The following is a 23,512-nucleotide window of genomic DNA, read 5'->3' on the forward strand; positions in this document are numbered from 1 at the left end:
AGGATTGGCCATGGCAAAACAAACAAACAAACAAACAAAAAAACCCAAAAAGCCAAAACAACAACAACAACAACAACAAAACAGGCTGTCGAGAGGATAAAGCAGGCCCTCTGGTGGATAGAAGCCAGAAACCAGGCACAGTAGTCCTGAAAGACAAATTGCCTAATGATGATTTTACTTCCAGGATTGGAGCTCCTGAGGCTGCTGACTGAGGAAGCAATAAGCCAGTATCTCTGCATTAGGAATCTACTGAAGTAAGAAAGGGAAATAGAAACATGAGAATGTGCTAATTCAGTCATTGGTTAATTACATTCTGAAAGAGGACAGAGGTGGGAGGATGGGGACAGGTCTGAATATATGTCACCCATCATTTCTGTGTCCCATAGGTGTGACTGCCACACTTCTGTAAAGTACAGACACCATCAACTTCACGAACACATTCAAGGCTCCAGAACACAGCACTGACACCTGTTCAAGGTCACATAGCTAAGCAGGGTGGTGGCCATTTTCTAGGCCAGATTCCATGGTTAGTCCTTTGCCCACTGTTCCATTGAAGCAACTTGATGACAGTGTAGGAAAGGAAGGGATGTCACTGTTGAGAGGGGGGCAGAGAAGTCTGGAGGGAGCACTGAGCCACTCTCTGCGGTGTGACGGCCAGAGTGATACACACCCAGGACCCAGCTGGAGACACTTGCCAGATGTGGAGGAAAAGCCGGCACTGTAAATGAGAACTACTGAGAAATGAGTAGAGAAGACAGCCGGACACAGAGGCAGACATCTTGGACGGCAGAGGGAGGAGGATTGCGGCAAACCCAAGGCCAGCCTTGTCTACATAAAAAGTTCTAAACCAGCCAGAGCTATAGCTCAAAAACTTGTCTCAGAACAAAAGAGGCTGGGGAGATGGCTCAGTTGACAAAAGTATCCCAGACACCATGAGAACCAGAGTCTGATCCCCAGCATTCAATGAAAACCAGCAATGCCCCTCCACTAGGGAAGCAGAGAAAAAAGGAACCCTTGGGCTTTCTGGCCATCCAGTCTAACTATGGGTTCAGAAAGACACCTGATGTCAACTGTTGGCCTCCACGTGCACATACACACTCATGCACACACATGTCCCAAAAAACCAAAACCAAAAATTAGAAAGAGGTCGCATAGCAGTTAAGAGCACTTACTGCTCTTGCGGAAGACCCAGGCTCAGTTCTTAACACCCACATGGTACTCACAGCCACCTTTGACTCCAGTCCCAGGAGACCTGATGCCCTCTTCTGGTGTTCGTGGGCACTGTACATATATGGTGAATACATATACACATAGGCAGAATATGTGGTAAAAAAATAAAGAAAAAAAAAGTAGGCTTTAATCCCTAATTCTTTCCCTCTCATTGAGATCCTGAATGTAACAAGTAAATAAAAAATGATAGAAAATATTATTTTAAAATATTCTTTTTTAAAAGTAGAGGGGAAAAAAAAACCAGGCTCGGGGGAAGAGAACTCATGATGACAAGGCGTGATTTTGCCTTAAAAATGGAAAGAGGAGGGAAGAAAGAATTTTCCCTACACAGCAGGACGAAGGCTGTGTGTTGCTGTGTTATTTAGCCTTGCACAGAGGATAACCTCCTCACCGAACTCCCACCATAGCCCACCCTCAGCCATGAAAGAGGATGGAGGGAACGGGCTTGTGCCCAGAGAGAGGTGGTGGAAAAAAAGAGTAATAGAACCAGATGGTGAGGTTCTGAAGCCAGGAGAGGCAGCTGTAAGATTGTAGTTTTTAATTAATTAAATTTGTTAATGTAAGATTGAGTGTCGATGACTTGCATTTAAGAGACAGGGCTCAAACCCATTTTCTGAATGCCCCCCTGGTCTCCCCAGTACCTACCTCTCTGCCATGTGATGGTGGAGGGGTCAATGTTGAGGCGGGCGAACTTCCTCACTTCTTCCTCTGTCAGTGTGCTTGGATCGGTCTTATGTATCCCCAGTTTCTAGTGACCAGGGGAGAAATGCCATGTGAACAAGAAAGAACAAGACAGACCCGAACAAAATTATCCCCATAACTAGTGAAGTCCCTGAAAACACAAAGCCCAGAGTGAACTGTGAATTAGGTGAAATTATATTAGCAAATTTCTTCTGTAAGCAGAAGATAGTGGGGATCTGTGAATGCCCTAAAACCCCATCTGAAAATGGCGTCCAGTTGGGAGCACACTGTCAACACGTAGGCCTGATGCTGTGTGGCTCGTGGTACCTATTGGTGGCGCTGCATACTGAGCTCAGAAGGTGCCAAACCCTCTGTCACCAGGAATATGTTACTCCACCAGCCTTTTCACATGCATACATATACCAAATGAAGTATATGTCTAAGTTTCATAGGAATACATTCTACTTGAAAAAAATTAATTAAAAAATTTAAGTTAAGGGTGGTGGTGCATTCATGCAGTCCCAGCACGTGGGAGGCAGACGCAGGAGGGTCAGGCTACACGAAACCCCTCAAAGAAAGAAAGAAAGAAAGAAAGACAACACAAAGCTTTTAATCAATTTAATTCTGTAAAGAAAATATCCTAAAAGTACTTAAAATATATTTAATGTCAATTAATGGTTATAAATTATATCATCAAGGTGTTTCCCCCACCCCTAGTTGTCTTTTGAAAAAGATGATGAATAGGACAGAAGCGCTGAAAAGCATCAGGAAGCAAAATGGGAAGAATTAAGATAAAATGGCCTTTTCAACTTAGGGTAGTATCAATTGCCCTGGAAGGAAAAAAAAAAAAACTAAACAAGCCAACAAACAAAGGACCCAAGAGAGATAGCGACCCAGTGCTGTCCGACCATTCTTTAGAGCAGTGGTTCTCAGCCATTCTAACGCTGTGACCCTTTAACACTGTTCCTCATGTTGTGGTGACCCCAGCCATAAAATTATTTTTGTTGCTGCTTCCTAACTGTAATTTTGCTACTGTTATAAATTGTAATGTGAATATCTGAAATACAGGATACCTGACGTGTGACCCCCCACAAAGGGGTCGAGACCCACAGATCCAGAACCTCTGCTTTAGAACTTTTACAAACAGGAAAACATTTCTCTTCAGAAACAGAAGGCTACATAAAAACAGATGTGTCAGTTAACAAGGGTGCTCTAGGTTGTTAGCAAGGCAGCCCTCACACGGAGCCCTAAAAAAGTGGATTCTTTGGGGTGGGAATATGGTTCAGCAGGCAAAGGTACCTGCTGCCAAATTCAACAGCTCAAGTCCAATGCCTGGAGGAAGGAGATATTTGACTTCTGTAAGCTGTCCCCTGACCTCCACACATACACACAAAATAAGTAAAACAAAACGTAAATGATTTTTTTAACCATGTGATCTTTAAAAAGTGATGAGTTATCGTTTTCTTGGCTCTTTGGTGTAGAGATTTATCTACAGACTTCACTATGATATTCTGAGTTAACGTGCGCTAGGGCACTGGTTCTCAACCTGTGGGTCAACGACCCTGTGTGCCGGGTGTCGCATACCAGACATCCCGCATATCAGATATTTACATTGCGATTCATGACAGTAGTGAAATTACAGTTATAGAGGAGCAAATGAAGTAATTTTATAGTTGGGGGGTCACAACAGGAGGAACTGTATCAAAGAGCTGTGGCATTAGCACAGCGGAGAACCACTGAACTAGAGTTTAATAACCAAAGGAGTATATGAAAACCCAGATCAAGTCAAGTTTCTAGAATGTTCTCTTCTTTAAAAAAAAACAAAGAAAACACAAAAAAACAAAAAAACCCACTATTAAGTGGAACCTTACCTTCAGCCGAGAAAGTTGAATTTCTGAAAATTCTCTGACGCCATTCACTAAGGGAACCAGTCGATTGTAGAGAGCCTAAGAAAACAAAAGCCAGAGCTTTAGGCTCAGCCATGAATGTGGACAATTGGACATGTTCATTACATTTATAACCAAATAGATTCTATCAATATTTAAGGATGATATAAACAGCCTAGACTTAAATTCTGTCATTTTAATAAATCTTAGTGGAAACGAGGCACACTACAACCATTTGTGTTGACTTACACTTTGTGTAAGTCAACTTGATCTGCACCCTTATAACCTATCAAATAGTTATCTGAATTCTACCTGAAAGATAAACTAGGGGATTGTAATAGAAAAAGTGAGGACCTTTATTGCAAATCGTCAGGAAGGTTGTTCTCTCATCAATGACTGATGCCTGTGAAGAATTAATACCCAGGATTCTGTCACGTTCAGGTGGGAGTTGGCTCTTGGACATCATGCATGTGAAGTTAGCATCTGGTTCATGATGGCTGCATGTGAGCTCACTCTTACAGATGGCTGGCAGTTTACTGCAATAGCTCTTGAATAGCCTGCACAAAGCTCTAGGTTCAAGTGCTGCTACCGGAAACCCCCACCTCTCCACAAACAAACAAACAAACCCACGTTCAATTTCCTTTAGAATGGATCAACGCATCCATGACCACAGCTAAAACAATCGCTTGTACCCATGATCTTTGAGACTGAAGGGACTCATTTTGAATGTCCCAATCAGTACATCACAGTCCTCCCATTGTTCTGCAATGATCATAAACCCAACTGAGAATCTGATTAAAGTGTAGCTCTCCTCCTCTGGGAGTGAGGATATGGGTAAGATTCAGCAAATTTTAAATACAATTTTAGAGCAGATGGGTTCTACAAGTCTCTCTCGGAGTCCTTAAGGATGCAGGGACTCCAGGATAAAACCCCGAGATAGCTACCAAGGGCCCCTCTCACCTTGTCTGTTTGAGTGTTCTCATGTAAAATTCTTGTGTCGATGGCCGCTGCCAGCAAGTTATTAGCTGCAGTGATGGCGTGGATGTCCCCAGTCAGGTGAAGGTTGAACTAGAAATCAGATGTCACATCTTTCTATTTGTATCATGTAGCCAGGGACATTTTCGGACACTGCCCAAATTACTACAACAGTATGCTAATTACCTGTCTTTATCCTGAACTGAGAGACAAGATGACCTACATCAGAAAACTCAAGGTCAAGCTCTCCAACTTGACGATAAAGAACTCAAGAGGAGTTGAGTTATTCCATCCTCTGGTTAAAGGCAACACATTCTGATGGGCTTAAAAGTTTCTCATGATTTCTTCATTCTCAATTATTTGTTTGTATTTGGGAAACTGTACTATACAGCAAATACACTTGGGCAGGAAATAAGGCTTAGACAGTGAAAATGGAACAGGATCAAACACTACTGAAATCTAGCTTCGTATAAACACACAATTACTATTTATAGCATTGACTACCCCATCATTTGGAGGCTTTAAGTTTTAAAATGAAATCATTCAAGTTTTACTTATTAACATGTGTGTATAATGTGTATATGGTGGGGGGAGGGGAGTGAGCATGTCATAGCATGCATGTCAGAAGACAACCTAATGAAATTGGTTTTCTTCTTTCACCTTTACTTGGGTTCTGGGCTTAACTGGCCTGTGCTGCTAGCTGCCAAGCCATCTTCCTGGCCCCTGCAAACCTTCAAGGAAAAGGTTAGTATGGGTTTCACATCTCTAACCTCTAAATCCAAGGTCCAAGGAGTTCCAACATCTGTACCAGTTTTAGACACCCACATGAGGCCACAAATGGAAAATTCCATTCTACGCTTTGTTTTCATGATTGAAATCATTAATAATGTTATGCAAAACCTGTGAGACCCTGTTACTCTCCCCTCAAGACCCTTCAATGGCTGAGTATGACACTTCAAGTGAAACATAACTTGACTATCACTAGAAGGTTGGCTCCTGCCTGTTCCTCTGTCTCAGCTTACCTCGTCTGTCTGCCCTGGCCCTGCTTTCGGGTCATGTTCAGGGATATCATGTGGTCTCTGAAGAGGAAAAGCTCTTTCTCATCTCAGAGCTTTCTTTATAGAGTTTCCTCGGCTGGGAGCGCCCTCCCTCACGCACCTACAATTCAACTAGAATTCCTTGTGACATTTCTCCATACAACTTTTTATGAGTCTCTGCTGCCTGTGGATGGCGCCCGGTTTGTCAACCAACGCCCACCACACAGGAGGCGCTTTGCTATGAGCTGTGGATGCAGAGATGGAGGAGACACACAGTTTGTCCCAGCTTCAAAAGACAAACTGCCTGCCTCTGTGTGGTAAGAGTTGCCCCTACACTGAGCCGTGAAGTTCAAGACCCATGCAGAGGAACACCATTCTGTGTCCATATTTGCTGGCTAAATCTCAAACTCTTCCCTTCACCTGTTCTTTGTGCTTCATCCTGATTCGGCCTCAGGCCTTGGATTCTCCTACCTTGTGAAGGGGAATGAGGGGATTTTGGAGTGAAGCAGAGTCTTGGGCAGGGCAGTGAGGATGAGGAAGGGCAGAGAATTCCATGCATGGGAAAAACCTTCTAGACAAGAGGAATCCGGGAGCCAGTACAGCTCAACAATAATGGGCATGCGTAGTGCTCACAAGACCCTGTAGCCCAGCAGCCATGTATAAGAGAAGACAGGATAGGCACTGAGAAGTGACAGGTAGTAGGAAGGAAGGGTCCTGCTCAGACCAGAGCTTAGGGAGAGCTCACACACACACACACACACACACACACACACACACACACACACACAGAGAGAGAGAGAGAGAGGCAGGCAGATCTCTGTGATTTCGAGGCCAGGCTGTTCTACAAAGTGAGTTCAGGACAGCCAGGACTATGTTACACAGAAAACAAACAAACAAACAAACAAACAAACACAACCAAAACACACACACACACACACACACACACACACTTTATAAAACATGGTAACCAGGGACTAGGTCAGCACCCATTTGTTATAGGAAAATATATGCATATGGATGGGACATGAACATCCACACCAAGTGGCACACACATATCCGTAGGCAGCCAATAGTGTCAGGTGTCCAGGTGGGCATCTCATGGCCTTACCTCCTCCATGGGGATGACTTGAGCATATCCGCCACCTGCAGCTCCCCCTAGAGAGCACAGCAAACATACTGAAGTGAGTCCAAAGTTCAGTTACAGGACAGACACTGACCCAAGGTTCCTACTCAAGTCCAAGAAGGAGGTCTGCTAAGGCCCGGCGGCCTTCCGTTCCACACAGAACGGAAATAAAGCAAAACTAGGGCCTATCCAGCGATGCCATTTTAAGTCTTCTGTTTGTTTAAAAGGAAAAGGTTAAGACTTGTGTCTGATGAAGCAGGCCTCCACTCACGGCTACCGGGGAAGCTTCATGGAACATCATGGATTTAAGACCTACTGGGGAACAGAGTGAGTTCCAGGCTAGCGTGGACAACTTAGCAAGCAGTCTGCTTTCCAAACTGTCAGTAAAAGGGCTGGGATACAGCTGAGTGGTAGAGTATTGGCCTAGTATTCATGAAGTCCTGTATTCTGTTCCGAGCACCACACAAACAAAACTTCCGGGGGGTGGGAACAAAACAAAACAAAAAACCAAAACAACAACAACAACAACAAAACAAAACAAAACAAAAATCCCCAAAAGCAAAATATCAGGGCTATAAAACACATACGAGAAGGGGCTGGAGAGATGGCTCAGTGTTTAAGACATGCACTGCTCTTCCAGAGGACCTGAGTTTGATTCCCGGCACCTCCACCAGCTGGCTCACAACCACCTATAACTCCAGCTTCAGGAGGCTAGAATACCTCTGGCCTCTATGAACACCTGCACATACCCGCTTAACCGCCCCCACCCCCAGCCTTCCCCATACATGTAATTAACAACAACAACAAAAAAGCAAAAGCCAAAGGCTGGGTGTGGGGTGTCCATCTTTAATCCCAACAGTTGGGAGACAGAGGCAGGCAGATCTCTGTGATTTCAAGGCCAGGCTGTTCTACAAAGGAAGTTCAGGACAGCCAGGGCTGTGTTACACAGAGAAATCCTGTCTCAGAAAAACCAACCAAAACAAACAAACAAACAAACAAAAAACAAACAAAAAGACAAACAAACAAAAAAACCCAACCAAAACAAAAAAACTTTTATACATCAGGATATTTATATGTTCCACATAAATCATACGTGAAATAAAACCAAAACTACCTGCTAGGCTCGGTGGAGCACTCAGGAGACAGAATTAGGAGTGTCTACTACAAACCTGAGGCTATCCTGGTCTACACAGTGAGACCATGCCCAAGTTGTTGGGTTCAATCCTCAGGAACAGAGAAACTGAACCACAACAAAACCAAGAAATATTCACCCTTGAACACCTCAGACAAAAATGATATTAGCTATTCTATCGAAGACACTTGTTTTTTCACAAGCAGACATCATTTTATAACGCACCCTGTCCTTTCCATGTTATCCTCAGTCTCACAATAGGCAGATGTGCCTGGCCTAGAAGCCTTCTGACACTTACAGATGTAGCTCATAGGCTTTAAGAGTGGCTGCCGACCTTGCAGAGGTGAGAGAAGAGACACAGCCATGGATAAAACCACAGCCACACAGCAGTAAGTCTCATGTTCAGTCAGCTCCATAAAGCATGGCCCACCAGGAGGAATCGGTACTTTTAATGGGTTGGGAATTATTAATATTTGTAACAGCAATATAAATAAAATACGGTTAAAGACCACAAACTGCCAAGAACACGCAGTAATTGCCGCAGTCAGGGCCGAGGAGTGTGACTTAATGATAAATCAGCAGAGTGAGAGCAATGAAGGGGAAGGTGCCAGACATCAGCTCAGCTAAGCTGGGGAGGAATTTCCTCACAGCTCTGAATGCACCGCAGCCAGTTGCTTCGTCTCCAAAGCTCCTTAGCCCCACATAACAACTCCCACAAGCTGCAGCTTGGGGCCTGACCTAAAGAACTCATATGTGTACAGGAAGAGGCCTTTCGTGGAGGCTGGGATGACAAGACACTGATAAGACGGGCAGTGGTTCAAAATCACTTGTCGAAGGAGGTGGGGATGAGATAGGAGACACTGCTGGAGGCAGAAGGCCTGAGTAACGAAGCCAAGGGACAGGCTTTCTAGGTGGGGGGCTCCGTGGAAGACGCCCCCGCCTTGCAGAAACCTCTGCATGGCTTTACACACTAGGAGGTTCAACTTGGGGTGATGCTATGTCCTGAGTACTCAGGGTGTGTAAAGGAACGAACAGCTAGCTCTTCAATGCATTTAACTCCATCTCTATGCATCAGGTTGAGTTTGAATTTTTATCAGCCCATTTTTTTTTTCTCTGAGAACTAGCTTAGTTGTGAAGGAAAGTACCTTTCACTCCAAAAGTGGGTCCCTGGGAAGGCTGCCTCAGACAGGCAAAGGAGTTGACGTTCAGATGAGCGGTGAGCGCCTGCACTAGTCCGATGGTGACTGTACTCTTCCCTTCTCCCAGCGGGGTAGGCGTGATCCTAATTTGGGTTGGGGGGTAGAGAGGGATGAATTTAATTGTCTTCCCAAGACAACCTTAGTAAATCCTAACTGAGATTTCAAATCCAAATTCGAGTTTAGAGGCATTGAGCAATGTTCTCCCAATATAATTGATACCATGGATGGTTCTCAGAGACAGCACACAGGCCATGTTCAAGCTAATGTCACAGGTACAACAATGAAAGACAACATGACCAAAAGAAAAGTTACTAGGTGACAGTGTTGATGAGGTTCATTTTAGGGAGTGACATTAACCTAATCATTAAAAATGTTGGAACCAGGGCTGGAGAGATGGCTCAGTGGTTAGGAGCACTGACTGTTCTTCCAGAGGTCCTCAGTTTAATTCCCAGCAACCACATGGTGGCTCGAAACCATCTGTAATGAGATCTGATGCCGTCTTCTGGTGCGTCTGAAGACAGCTACAATGTACTCATAAACATAAATAAATCTTAAAAAAAAAAAAAAAAAAAAAGTTGGAACCAACAGCTTGATGTGATGTCTTTTGGAGACAACCTTGGCTTTTGCTTTCCAGAGCTATTTATTTGAGGGTTGGAGTGGGTAAAGGGCCTTCCTTGCTCAAAGGTTGCTAGGTGAGCAAAGTAGGGAAAGATTCTCCAGATTAGAAGGGATCCCAAAGTCCCCATTGACCCACAGTTCCTGCCTGGGCCAGGTCCCTACCATATCCAACAGGTAGACATAGCTCATTAACGTTAACAAGTGGCATTTCTAGGCACAGGTTTTATAGTTAAATCTCTTGTTGCAAAGGAGATACTGAATCCCTGTAACTGCCTACATCCTAGGAGGTACTAATCAGTGGCCTGTGGGCCTCATGCATCTCAGAATAGCCACGCACTCAGCACAAAATCATGAACTTACTGCAACAGAGTTTAACTGTCGTTGTTAACTAAATTATGTGCTTTGCTGAATTTTGTAGAGGACAAAATTGTGTCTCAATGTCAAAAGTTTGGATACTCCTGATTATTCCTTTCCTATATAACAGGCTTTCAAATTCTAGATTAGTTAAGTCCAGAGTTCCTCCGCATGACCAAAGAAAACCTGATGTCTGGAGGAGCTGGTTTTCCAGGACATCACACAAAGACATATCTTTGCATATTAAAAATATTGCTGCTTTTGTGACATGTCATTCCCAAGTAAGGTCCACAGCACCATTCTACAGCACACTTTAACTGTCACTAAAATTCTTTCATTTCTCCTCAGTGCTTGCAGCCTCATCTTTTATGAGTCAAATGGTGTGAGTCAGGGTGTCTAGGAAACTCAGCAGCAGCAAATCTAATGACAGAGTTTTCCAACCTACAAAATCTGGTCCTGTTATCAAAGGAGGAAGGCGTGCCTTCAGATCCCTCAGAACACCCCTATGATACGATCAGTCAGTCACTCCAACAGTAAATATTTATTCAGTACTCTTTTGAGTCAGGGGCTGGGTCAGACCTTGGAACAGAAAGACAATCATGTCCGACTCTATGTCTCTCTCCCAGAACTGATGAGAGATAGAGATAACCCGGTGATTATAGCAACTGTGATGAACACCAAGTTGAGGAAATGGGGCAGGCACCGTATTAAGAGCATGTGGGATAAGGTTTTACTCGTTTTGGAACATCAAGGGAAGCTTCCTCCAGACCTGACATCTAAGCTGGGACATGACTACCAGATAAATATTACCTAGAAGAAATGCAGAGTGAGCTGAAGACAAGGCACTGTTCTCTAGGCCCTCCTCTGCCTTAGTGGGTTTTCCCTACAGATGGAAATTGTGGCTACAGCCAACAGTTCAAAGGACCGAACGGGCAAGATCACCCAGGAAGGGTAAGCTCAGTAAGAACAAAGATAAAGATAGAGCCATTGGGTAAGTTTTTCTCTAGGGAACAGGCAGAAGAGACCAAGAGAAGTCAAAGAAAGAAACCTGGAGAAGGAAGCAGGGCATGATAGCTCAGGGGTCTAAGAAAGACAGAATACATTTAGCGATGAATAGCCACCCAGGACTGAGGATGGAGAAGAGCTGGTGAACGTAGGAGGGCGGTGGCCACTGCTAACCACTACACGGCAGGGACGTTTGATGAACCAGTTACATACTACTTGATGAACTAAGCCGGAAATGCTCAGGTCACAGGAAGAGGGCTTATCAGGTCCTTCTCCTGCTGTCTAAATGGCGCAGCATTGAGCGGAGTCAAAGTGGAAACCATTACGCAAGGCTCCGAGTCAACTTCCTACTTTTGTAGATACAGCACGAATAAAAGCGGAGAGGGGCCCACAGAATCACCGTCTGGCAAAAGCCTGCAAAGATGCTGCATGCACCTAAAGATGCTGCAAGAAGTCAGTCAGTGCTGTGCTTTATGTTACATGGGGGATTCCATTTTCTCTCCCAAGGGTATGCTGGCAGAACTGAAGGAGCAACGCCCAGTGCTGACCTCAAGCTTCAGCCATCCATCCAATTCTTAATTAGAAACACAGGGCTGCTCAGCTCGCTGCCGACGAGCACAATACAGGAAAATCACCAAGTAGGAAGTAGTTATTGGAAGCAATAAAAGGAGAGCTACAATACAATTTTATTTCACCCCATCTCTGTATTTGATTTCAAAATTTGGTTTAATTCTTTCCCCACATCCTTAGCTCAGAGCTCAAAGCATCAAGTTTGTCTCAAAATGAGGAACTCTGCTAAGTTTTCTTTTCTGCCTCTTCAAGCTTCTGTTTTTATGGAAATGAGACTGAGACAGTGAGATTTTTCTCCACAGCTCCAAGTTCCTGCTGCCAGACCAAATCTACATTTATCATGTGATTTTATGACCTTTCAGATGACATTATAATAAGAATTCTGACATGTTCTGAAATGGCCACAGTTCCTGCATGGCTGTCCCCTGTCCAGGGCATCCGTGAACAACAAAAACATCTGACACTACCATAAAGCCTTTTCTTAGGTTAAGTAGTGTTTGTTGTGATTGACAGGAGAGACTTAATCAAGATCCGTGGCAACTGGAAAGAAGTTTATTCAAAAGCCAAAGGGATTTCTTACACAGAGGCAGAAGGTCAAGATTTGAAGTGCACTTAAAATCTTAAATTTTGTCAAACAGTATCAAACAGGGCACCACCAGCCATGCATAGCCTGACCATGAACTCCAAAGTTACATGCACAAACAGCTATAAATATATATCACTCAACCCAGGCATCTTTATAATTTGGAAGGTTTTTAAAAGCCTTTACTATCTGACAATAAATGTGACAGCCCCTTTGCTTGTGTTTCCCATTACAGCTGACCGAGGCAAAGAGTTCAAAGGCTCTGTTGGGACTGGTTTCTCCTAATGATGGGCGCCCTCTTCTGCCATTACTACAACTTTAAGAAGAACAAACGACAACAACAAAAAACGAAACTCACAGATGTTCAGACGGCTACTTAAGGCAGAAAGAGAAACTCTTACAAAGTCAGTACAGTTATTTCTAAATTGCAACACACGGGTAGAAGCACTAAAGAAATTTAAATCAGGTATCTGGCACTCTAAAAACAAAACAAAACACAGGCAACCGATCTTTATTTTTCTCCAGTGAGAATTTTGTTCTATATTCACAGGGCACTTTGGACTTTTAAAAAACGACTCTGTCCTATGAATTCACGGAAATTCTAGAATCTTCTACAGGGCCCAAGACACACTCAAAAGGCCAGCAGCTGTAACCCATGTCAAGTCCTTACACAAAATTCCTTTTTACTAGTGTAACTGGGAAAATACGTAAAACTCAAGAGGCCCTAAGAATCTAGGAATCTTCTGGCATATTTCCCTGGGTGATTCCCAATACTTTCAGTTTTGTCAGGCAAAGCAAATACAGCCACATGGGGGTGTAAACAGCAGACAATGTGTAGCTGACGAGAGGCATGTAATAGTTGATAATATCATTTTCCTCTGGCTTTTCACCTGACTAAAAGTAAAAATAGGAGGGTGAATTTTATATTAAATTTAGTTTTTATTCTTAGATTATAACTGTGTCTGATATCAGTCAATCAAAAGTATTTAACATATTGACAAAGACATCGTGTATTGTATTTGAAGGAGAATTAATTCACTGAGACAGGATCTCACTATGCAGCCTTGGCTGGCCTGGAACTCTCTGTGTGGAGCAGGCTGACCTTAAACTTCCACTCTGTATGTATCTGTCTCCCAAGTGCTAGGATTAAAGGCATGGCTCACCTGGCTCCTGAATCTGTTTATTCTTACAGAATACAGTGTGGTGTTGGCTCACACAGAATAGTGTGGTGTTGGCTCACACAGAATACAGTGTGGTGTTGGTTCACTAGAAACCGTAGATTTCTGCTGTGGACGCTCTGCACTCAACACTACCACTTTCATGGGTTGTTTTATGCTTCGTTGTGGTTTTGCATAGAGGAGAAAGGAAGACCCCTTCACTTGTGACTTCGAACGGTTCTGTGACGTGAGAGGGCTTAAGATATAGTTTCAGAAAAAGAACAATTACTCTTCTGCTGCTTAATCTGTTCTTGAGGACTCAAAGTTCAGCCTGCAGTTGTATTTACAACATGGTAGTTCCGGCTAGGCTTCAGAGAATCACGCCAGCAAGGGGCTTGTGTGGAGCAGTGCTCGACTGAATATGGACTGAAGTCAATGTGCCATCAGCCATGTTGGCCGGCAGTCTCTAGCCCATCTTTTTTCTCCCTCCCTCCCTCCCTCCCCACCCCCCTTCTCTCTTTCAGATAGGGTTTCTCTAGCCCTGGCTGTCCTGGAACTCACTCAGAGATCTTCCTGCCTCTGCTTTCCAAGTGCTGGACTAAAGGTGTGTGCCACTAAGCATGGCTTGGCACAAGGCTTCTTAATGCTATTTTTGTTGTGAATTCTTTCAACCAAGACATTTTTGTGCAATCTAATGGGTACAAAACAGGTATGCAGTTCAAACATTAATAATAATAAATTACAGATTTAAAGCCCAATTCTTGCAAATATATAATTTTACTATTTATTAATAAGGGAAGCCAATTTGCATACTATGATAAATGTGCAAATTTTTTATATAAAAATCAAATCGTGGATGAATATTTAGTACTACAGAATACAAAGCATTTTTAATATTTTTTCAGACTTGAAAGACACTTTGATTTAACAGTCATCAATGATCAAATGCTACTTTGCATAAATATGTCATACAAAAAAACCTGGCAGAAGTGTATTTAGGGCCATTGTAGAAACTGACGGAAATTCTGTTCTGATCTCAAAAAGCTAATGATTGTTTTTTTAAATGAAACTCAAGTTAGAAACTCAAATAGCAACTTTACAAATCAAACATTCTGACACAATACAACCTAAAAATATACCCATCTGATACTTATATGCTAAAAGGATGGGAAGAAAATATTAAATATCAAGTGTCTCCATTCCCCAGTAATTAAACCAGAGTACTTCTATCAGAATATTAAATTCTGTATACATAGCTAAAAGTGTGAGTGTGAGCTCATGTGTTTCAGGAATTTTAAATGGCATTGTGTGATGTGATGGTGTGCCCAGCGCAGATGTCTTACATTCAAGACACATGACGGAGCAAGGATGTGCACTGCCAAAGACGTGTCAGGTATATTATGCACTTTACGCTGAATTAATCTCTGATGGCTATGCATTCAAAATTCCTTTACTATTGTCTTCTTTAAAAAAAAAAAAAACAAAAAACAAAAACCTACATTTGGAGACATGACTCCAGACTTAAGAAGCTGTATCTAGCACGTGGCCAGAGGCCAGGCCTTAATGGTTTAACTCCCACGTTGGGAACTTGATAACGATATCATCATAGCGTTTGTTAAAGGCATGTCAACTCTGTTCTTAGCTCAAGGCAGAGCCATGTCCAGATCTGGGCTTTATTTCTAAACTAGACAAGCCCCAGATGGAGCATATCATCGCCACTTCATGAGAAAAAAATGCTTCATGAATCTTCCTTTATTATCAGATGACACATTTCTCCTGAGATCTTTGGATCTTGTCCTAAAGGTTCTGGAGATTAAACCCAAGGACTCACACATGCTAGGCAGGGGCTCTATAACTGTGGGACAACTCCTGTCCCCAGTCTTCTGAACTGAACAACACTGAGAAAACTCAGTGAAACCCACCAAGACTACCCAAATCCCAGAGAAGGGAGGCAAATCCATGTGTTGGATAGAAACGTTTTTAAAAAGGGTGTATGTGTTTCTTTAGGGAGCCCATCTCCGTCAGTGGTCATTTTTAGCAGATAAATATCAAGTTGGGCCGGGCAGTGGTGGCGCACATCTTTAATCCCAGCACTTGGGAGGCAGAGGCAGGCGGATTTCTGAGTTCGAGGCCAGCCTGGTCTACAGAGTGAGTTCCAGGACAGCCAAGGCTACACAGAGAAACTGTCTCAAAAAAACAAAAAAAATAAAATAAAATAAAAATAAAAATAAAAAATTAAGTTGGTATATCTTTAGTTTGTATTGTGTTAGAATGTTTGAATTTTAAAATTGCTATTTGAGTTGCTAACTTGAGTTTCATTTAAAAATGGTCATTAGATTTTTTGGGATTAGAACAGAATTTCTGTCAATTTCTGCAATGGCCCTAAATATGCTTCTGCTTTTTGTTTGTTTGTTTGTTTGTTTTGGGGTTTTTTTTTTTTTTGCACGACATTTATGAAAAGCAGCATTTGATCACTGATGATCGTATGTACTGCAGGTACATATCACCTTTCCCAGCTCTAAGATGCTCTTTAATATCTCAGTGTCCAAAAATGTACTCACTCATTGCTAGCTTGCAGCAAGCATACTTGCCTAAAAGTAACCTGAGTAGAAGATGCTCCAAACTCAGATGCAGGAGCAAGGAATGACCGTGTCCTTCCTGCCACTCCTCTCAGTGGTAGGGCCTACAGGGTACCTGAGAGTAAGACCAATATCTCTATGCCTACGTGTAGGGATCTGAGGGTTGGGCTCTCAGGTTAGAAAGCAACCTGTGGCGTGCAAACGCTGGCAGCCTGAGTGGTCTCATTTAAGCCACAGATAATGAGGGACTACACCAACTTATTTGGAAAAAGAAAATCTGTATGGAACAAGTATAGACTTCTTTATCCTTATTCCCTAAACAAGATAGTTACAATAAATATTTGCATAGCCCTTACACCGTATTAACTACTGGAAGCAATCTAGTGATGGCTTAATGTTTATAAAAGGTTACGTGTAAATTATATACAAACACTGCGACATTTTATGGGAGGGGCGTGAACATCAGATTTCCATGTTTCTAGCCACCTGGAACCAATCCCCTGGCAGATTATAAAAGTTGACTACAACTTATTTCCCTTCTGGAGACTCTTCCTAAGGGGGCAAAGGCACAGATTTGGATGTCCAGGGTTAGTCATTCCAGCGGTTTACAATGACCCCAAATGTGGAAACAGTGGAAATGTGTATCAGTAGAGGAATCAGTTGTAGAGCACCCCTGTCATGTTGTCGAGCCATTTTTCTGTCGCAATATACCAGAAGAGTGGTTCATAAGCTTCCTAAAGCTGTGCCCTTTGATACAGTTCCTCAGGTTGTGGTGACTCCCAACCATAAAATTATTTTTGTTGCTACTTCATAACTGTGATTTTGCTACTGTTATGAATTATAATGTAAATATCTGTGTTTTCTGATGGTCTTAGGTGACCCCATGAAGGGTTTTTTTTTTGACTCACAGAGGGGCCTCAACCTACAGGTTGAGAACCATGTATTAGAAGAATTAGAGACACTCTATACTAGTAACTGTGAGTCATCATTCATGCATGTTCTTCATGGGGAACAATGGAGCTAGAGGCAATGGAAAGATGTGTCACGTGCCTTTGGGAAACTCAGATGTAAACACTGGGAGGCTTGTCACAGGGCCATAGGAAGAGTAATGTGCATGACCTCACTGTCAGAAGTATGCCACCGAACACAGATGGTATGACCTCATTTAAGGAAGGGCTTATCAGTATGAACACTATCCTGACCTGAGGAATGGTTCCCCCTGGGTGGTGGAAATTGTGATATTTTATTTCCTTGTTTATTTTTAGTATTTTAAAAAAATTCTTATAGTGAGACTGCATTATTTTTATAACTGTCTTAGTTTGCTTTCTCTTGCTATGATAAAACACCAAGACCTAAAGTAATTTGGGCAGAAAAGGGTTACTCCATTATAACTCTCAGGTACACTCCATCACTGAGGAAGCAGGGCAGGAACTCAAGGCAGGAACCTTAAGATAGGAAGTGAACCAAAGACCATGGAGAAATGCTCCTTACTGGTTTTCTCAGCGGGCTTGTTACATAGTCTAGGACTACATGTCTCAGAATTTGTACCCCAATACAGTAGGCTAGACTCTTCCACATCAATTATTCATCAAGAAAATGCCCCACAGGCTTGCCTACAGGCCAATGTGAAGGGGATATTCTCCTAATTGAGGAGTCCTTCTTCCCAGATGACCCTACTTGCGTCCAGCTGACAAAAATCAAAAAAACAACCAACCAAACAAATGAACCTCTCCCCCAAAACCCCCAAACCAACCAACCAAACAACAACAACAACACCCCCCCCCCAAAACAAACAAACTAACTAACTCAACCAGGACAACAACCAACAATATGAAAGCAGAAAGCAATCATATAGATAACTAAGTCAATTTTAGTTAACTAGGACTCAAGTTCACAGCTAAGAAATGTCTCTGCCTGATAAATGGATTTTGTGCTTCAAGCCTTACTATCTATCTATCTATCTATCTATCTATCTATCTATCTATCTATGCACGCATCCATCCATTTACCCATCCACCTATCCATTCATCCATCTATCCACCCACTGTGTACTTATCCATCTACCTATCATCTGCAACAGTCAATTGTACAAAATCGCAAGACCACAGAAGAATGTATATGTCTTGATGTTCCTTAATGTCAGAATAGTTCAAATGTTTGACTGAGTAGTTCATCTAGCAAATATGGTTTTTTTTTTTTTAAAAGAAAACAACAACAAAAAACCTCCCCTGTTCATAAAAAGTACCAATTTGGTTTTCATGTAATAGTCAATACAATTGAAAATGGCCCAATCTTAGTTTGAAATGTAATGAGGTTTTGCGGGTTCACAGATGACAATGACCTACCAAGAACATTAACAAGGGAATGTACATTTCACAAAATATCTTAAATTGAAGGTAGACTATGAAACGATATGTTCCTCCAGCCCTTACTCAGTTCAGGGTAATATGCTTCTAATTGTTATTGTAATCATGGGAAACTGAATTTAAATGTCTAGGCTAGCTGGGACTGGTCACTCATGCCTGTAACCCTAGCACTTAAGAGTTAGAGGCAGGGGGATGAAGAATGAAGGGTGTCCAGGGCTATATAACATGACTTGGTGGGAGAGGAAAGAACCCCGGGGAACAATCCTGAATATTGGACAAGAATAATAAAGCACTGAGGGCTGGGGTTATAGCTCAGGGACACAACACTTATTTAGCATACATGAAGTCCTGAGTTTACTCCCCAGCACCATCAAAAGAAGCCACCCCACTCCTGTTTTGGCTGGTGATGTGGTTCAGCGGTGGAGAACTTGCCTGTTGTGTGCCAGACTCTGGGTGTGAGCCCCAGCATCACAAGTTAAAAAAATAAATTTAAGAAGTAAAACAGCAAAACTCGCAGCTTATTACTCTATGTACAGAATAGAGATGAATCCACTTAGCCCTCCCTGGGCATGAGGAGCTTTTACCTCATGACAAATTGAAGGCTTGTCAACTGAGGTGAAAAGGAACAGGATCAAAACTGAGAACACAATGTATTTAAGTGGACAGAGGTAAATATGGAAGACAGCTCCAGAAACATGTCTCCTCAGTAGAGTCTTACCCAGCAACCAAGACGTATTTTCCATCTGCTTGATCCTTTAACCTCTCCAGCAGGGACAAACGGACTTTGGCTTTGCTTTTGCCGTAGATTTCAATTTCATCTGCAAGCAATCCTATCTCCTTGGCAAGGACATCCACAGCTTTTGGAGTCTGTCCTCGTGAAATCTCAATATCACTGGAGGGAGAGAGAAGAAGAATGACGGAGGCGGTTGCCTCAGCTTAGGTGGTCGGCGCTCCAGGGAAAAAGCATCCGCACACCCCGCCAACCATTAAATCAACCCAATTGCTTTGTGGTCCCTTTTCCCAGGCAGAATTAAACACAACTGCTAACAATTAAGACACATGAGAAAGTGACTTTTCCCTCCCTTTCTTTGTGAGATATTATTACAAAAACACTTACCAAGACTCTAGAACAGTGTCAGGCACAAAGTTAACGCCCGTGTCACAGGCAGAGGGCAACTGTGTTCGGCATTATGGCTATGGTTATATTTATATATTAACCATTATAGGGCAGAGGGTTCAGTGAAACAGAGGAGAATAGAGTGGCTACTGCATGATGCTTTCTCACCCGGCTAGCCAAAGTGTCTCTTGGCTATTCAGAAATATGGAAATGCTATTTTGTTTCATCTCTGTCCATACTTTCTCTCGTTCTCATTTCCAGTCCAACAATAATAGTTCAGAATATTTTATTAATTGCGTAATGGCTCGTGAAAGGATGCAGTCCTGGAAACTCAATCTGAGACTGAAAAAGTCAGGACCTTCATTTGGACGACGGCTGGGCATCAGACTTGACTGAGGTGTGCAAACAGTTGTTCTTACAGGGGCTCTCAATGGGTGTACAGTGGGCCATCCAGAGAATACTGCTGTGGCCAACATGCCCAGGTATCTCTCTTATTTGAGGCCAGCCTGTTCTTTTATTCCAGTGAACAGTCCTGGCTGAGAGGGAGGACTGAAGACACACTTATTCCTAGAGCCTTGAGCATCAAATGAGAGAAGACAATGACCCTGGGACACAACAGTTTTTGAGGACGGCAGGAGACAACCCCCGACCCCAAACACACACACTGCTAAAGGCAAGTCTTCAGTTGTAACTGTCTTCTGTTGCTACTGCCGACAACCTGCTCAACCCAAATACAACTCTATAATTCTCTTTAGATAAAAAAAAACCAGGGCAGTCTGACCTTGGTATAGAGGATAACAGTAAATATGCCACATTGTCCTGCTCCAGAGGGTACCAGGGAAGCTGAGAGGAGAAAGTGATGCTTCAGGCCAGTGTGGGTTAAACTCTGAGCTTCCTTTAAGGCAACTCCCTCCCTAGGTCACCATCACAGATCTTTCTATTTCTCTTCTCAGCCACCTTTAGCTTCTAGAATCTTGTTTTATCTCAGCTTCCTGGCAACAGTATCTTAGGTAAGGTTTCTATTGCTGTGACAGAAATCTCATGACCAAAAAGCAAAAGTTGGGGAGGAAAGGGTTTACTCAGTTTACACTTCCAGCTCTTAATTCATCATTGGAGAAAGTCGGGGCAGGAACCTGGAGGTAGGATCTGATGCAGAGGCCATGGAGGGATGCTGCTTACTGGCTTGTTCCCCATGGCTTGTTCAGTCTATATTCGTATAGAACCCAGGACTATCAGGGGTATGGCATAACCCACCATTGTCTTGGCCCTCCCTCCCCCATTGATCACTAATTGAGAAAATGGCCTACAGCTGGATCTCATGGAGGCATGTCCTCAACTGAGGCTCCTTCCCCTCCAGTGATTCCAGCTTGTGTCAAGTTGATACACAAAACCAGCCTGTATACTAGTTTTTTTTTCTCCTGTTTCTCCAGCCACAGTGACATCTACTCTAATTTTTGTTTAGTTAAGATGGGAACCTGGTTGGCCCTATGCCACCCTTGAGAGGACTGAGTTAGCCAGATCCAGGCTGACTCCATGGCAGGCTGCAAACTGGAAGTTTTGGGAGACTAGGCCTAAGTTTTTGTTTCCCAGAAATGAGAACCCTGATCCATGAACCACAGCCTGGAGCAGCCAATCTAAGGACACCTTGTCATCTGGCCTAAAGTAAGAATAGGTAGCTAGAATGAGTGAGCCACCTCCCTGGGAAGTCTCCAGAGCCTAACCAATTGTAGAATCAGTCAGATCCTAGAGATAGAGCTGACCAATGAAGATAAAAGGGCACATACCCCTCCCTGGAATTCCCCTAACTGACAACAAAAGCTGGGCCTGCTAGTGTACTTGGTGTCTCCATTCCTGAAATGGAAAGACCCCTGGCTGCATGCAGGTTTATTCTGCCAAATAAACACTCTTTAATTTTGCATACTATTTGAGTCTGGGGTCTTCCTTCAGTGATTCGTGGACCCTAACGGTCTCGTATACTGAGATTACAGGTGCCTTTTGACTTTTTAGTTTAGTGATTTATAAACTATACAATCTGCCCTCCTTTCCTCTGTGGCTCTAGAAATCACAATTGACCAAATAAAATACCCCTCCCTAAATAGAATATTTTGATACACATCTGATGAAATCAGTCTATCCATCATCTTTTTCTCTCTCTTTCTCTCTCTACCTTTGTATCTGTGTGTCTGTCTTTCTATCAATAACATCAATATTATCTCTCTGCAAGTACACTATATTGGGATGCCTGTAAAGAACAATACAAAGAAGATATTTTACAAAATTGTACTGATAGGGATGAGGTTAAAGAATGGCATTCTTCCTTGGATTTTGTGTTAATGCCTCAAAGCAAGCAAGTCTATCATACATGATCTACTGTGAAAGTAAAAACAATCTCATGGGTATGCTGAAACAGTAATCAACTGACCGAATACAGAGAAAGAAGTTTCTGAAAAGGAACTGGTAGCTGGGCACAGTCACACACGGTAGGAGAGTTACTGTGAATTTGAGACTAGCTGGCCTGCATAGGAAGCCTTGTCTCTCTTTACTATCCCCAAACCCCAAAGAATTAGAAACCAAGTGAAACACTCACCCAGTTACTGTAGGTTTTATCTATTCAATACTCAGTATTACCACATCTTTGCCCGATGGGATGACCCAGGGCTCTGACATTTTATACCTAAATAAGGTTGTGTGGCCAACTCACTGAGATGAGGCAGGCAGCAATGACCCTGGCTCATATAGGGTATCACACCGATCATTCTAAATCCCACACTAAGGTTATATCTTGTAGGAAGCCGCTGTTAGCGGTGGTATAATTCGCCATTCCAAGATGGCGCGGACATCGTGTCCTTCCCACTAGTAAACAATAGACTGCGCAGGTGCAAAAGGCAAAAGCATGCCAAAAGTCACTGCCCATCCCGGGGCGTAATATGGGGTGATGAGTGAACAGCCAATCAGAAGTGAATACGTCACTCTAGGGTGTATTTAAGCTGTGCCTCTTCCTGTCTTTGGCCCTTCTGCGTCTTTCACGTCTGCTGATACAAGATTAAACCCTTGCTGTGGTAACTACCCGAATTCTGCCTCTCGTGTTTCTCTTCCACGGGTGAAAAGGGGACACGGGAGGCGCGCGCAACAATATCTATATCTGCCTTTAGCACTAAGTTGGTCTATATCCTGGGCATTACTAGTCTTGGTCAACACTTTCCAAATGCTGCCTGACACACATTTCGTCAGACATAAAGACGCTGCTTTTCACACGATGAAGAAAAACAATTGATACATGTCCATTTAATATAGGACATGCCACTAAGATGAAATGAAATGCAATCTCAGTTACTTCATGCTTGCTTAGTATGCAGGAAATCCTGGGTTTCATCCCTGGCACCCAAGCACTGCATAAAACCAGGTAGTGCACACATATAGTCTCTCAGTATTTGGGGGACAGAGGCAAGGGGATCAGAAGTTCACAGCATCCTTGGCTACATAGTGAGTTCAAGATCAGCCTGGGGCTATGCTTCCCATTTAAAAAAAAAAAAAAAAAATCCAAAACCTCAAAAGCCTTGAGTTATGCCTCTAGGCTGTGATTGACCAGAGATATGTGTCCCTAGGGTGAGCCACCATCAGTACCAGCCAAGCACAGCATCACCTACCTGGGCACAGGCGAGAGAGGCTGCAGTTTCAAGCAGTGAAGTCGCCATCTTCTGTGCTGCTGCTCTCGAAGCCACCTCCTGCCACTGCTCACCATGTTCTACAGGAGAGGGGGGTGGGGCGGGAAGAGATGGTATAGACATGAGGGTGACAGGACCCCCACGTCAACTACAGGAAGATTGCGAGGGGCTTTCAGAGCCAATGGAATCCCCAAGCAAGAGAGTTATCACAGGATATAAGCAACAATGTGATGCA

General features: G+C 43.1%; 1 protein-coding gene across 1 annotated transcript in view; it reads right to left on the minus strand.

The window, feature by feature from the left end:
* The window catches only part of Mthfd1l (methylenetetrahydrofolate dehydrogenase (NADP+ dependent) 1 like), a 179,726-nt gene that overhangs the window by 113,868 nt on the left and 42,346 nt on the right, over positions 1-23,512 (minus strand). The window contains exons 10-16 of the mRNA XM_076926782.1: positions 23,260-23,357; positions 19,214-19,387; positions 9,210-9,346; positions 6,918-6,964; positions 4,758-4,865; positions 3,783-3,857; positions 1,876-1,978 (exon numbers count right to left, since the gene is read on the minus strand). Coding sequence (XP_076782897.1) covers positions 1,876-1,978; positions 3,783-3,857; positions 4,758-4,865; positions 6,918-6,964; positions 9,210-9,346; positions 19,214-19,387; positions 23,260-23,357 — 742 coding nt within the window. The remainder of the gene's footprint in view (positions 1-1,875; positions 1,979-3,782; positions 3,858-4,757; positions 4,866-6,917; positions 6,965-9,209; positions 9,347-19,213; positions 19,388-23,259; positions 23,358-23,512) is intronic.

The sequence above is a fragment of the Arvicanthis niloticus genome, chromosome 28 (assembly GCF_011762505.2).
Source record: "Arvicanthis niloticus isolate mArvNil1 chromosome 28, mArvNil1.pat.X, whole genome shotgun sequence".
Classification (NCBI taxonomy): Eukaryota; Metazoa; Chordata; class Mammalia; order Rodentia; family Muridae; genus Arvicanthis; species Arvicanthis niloticus.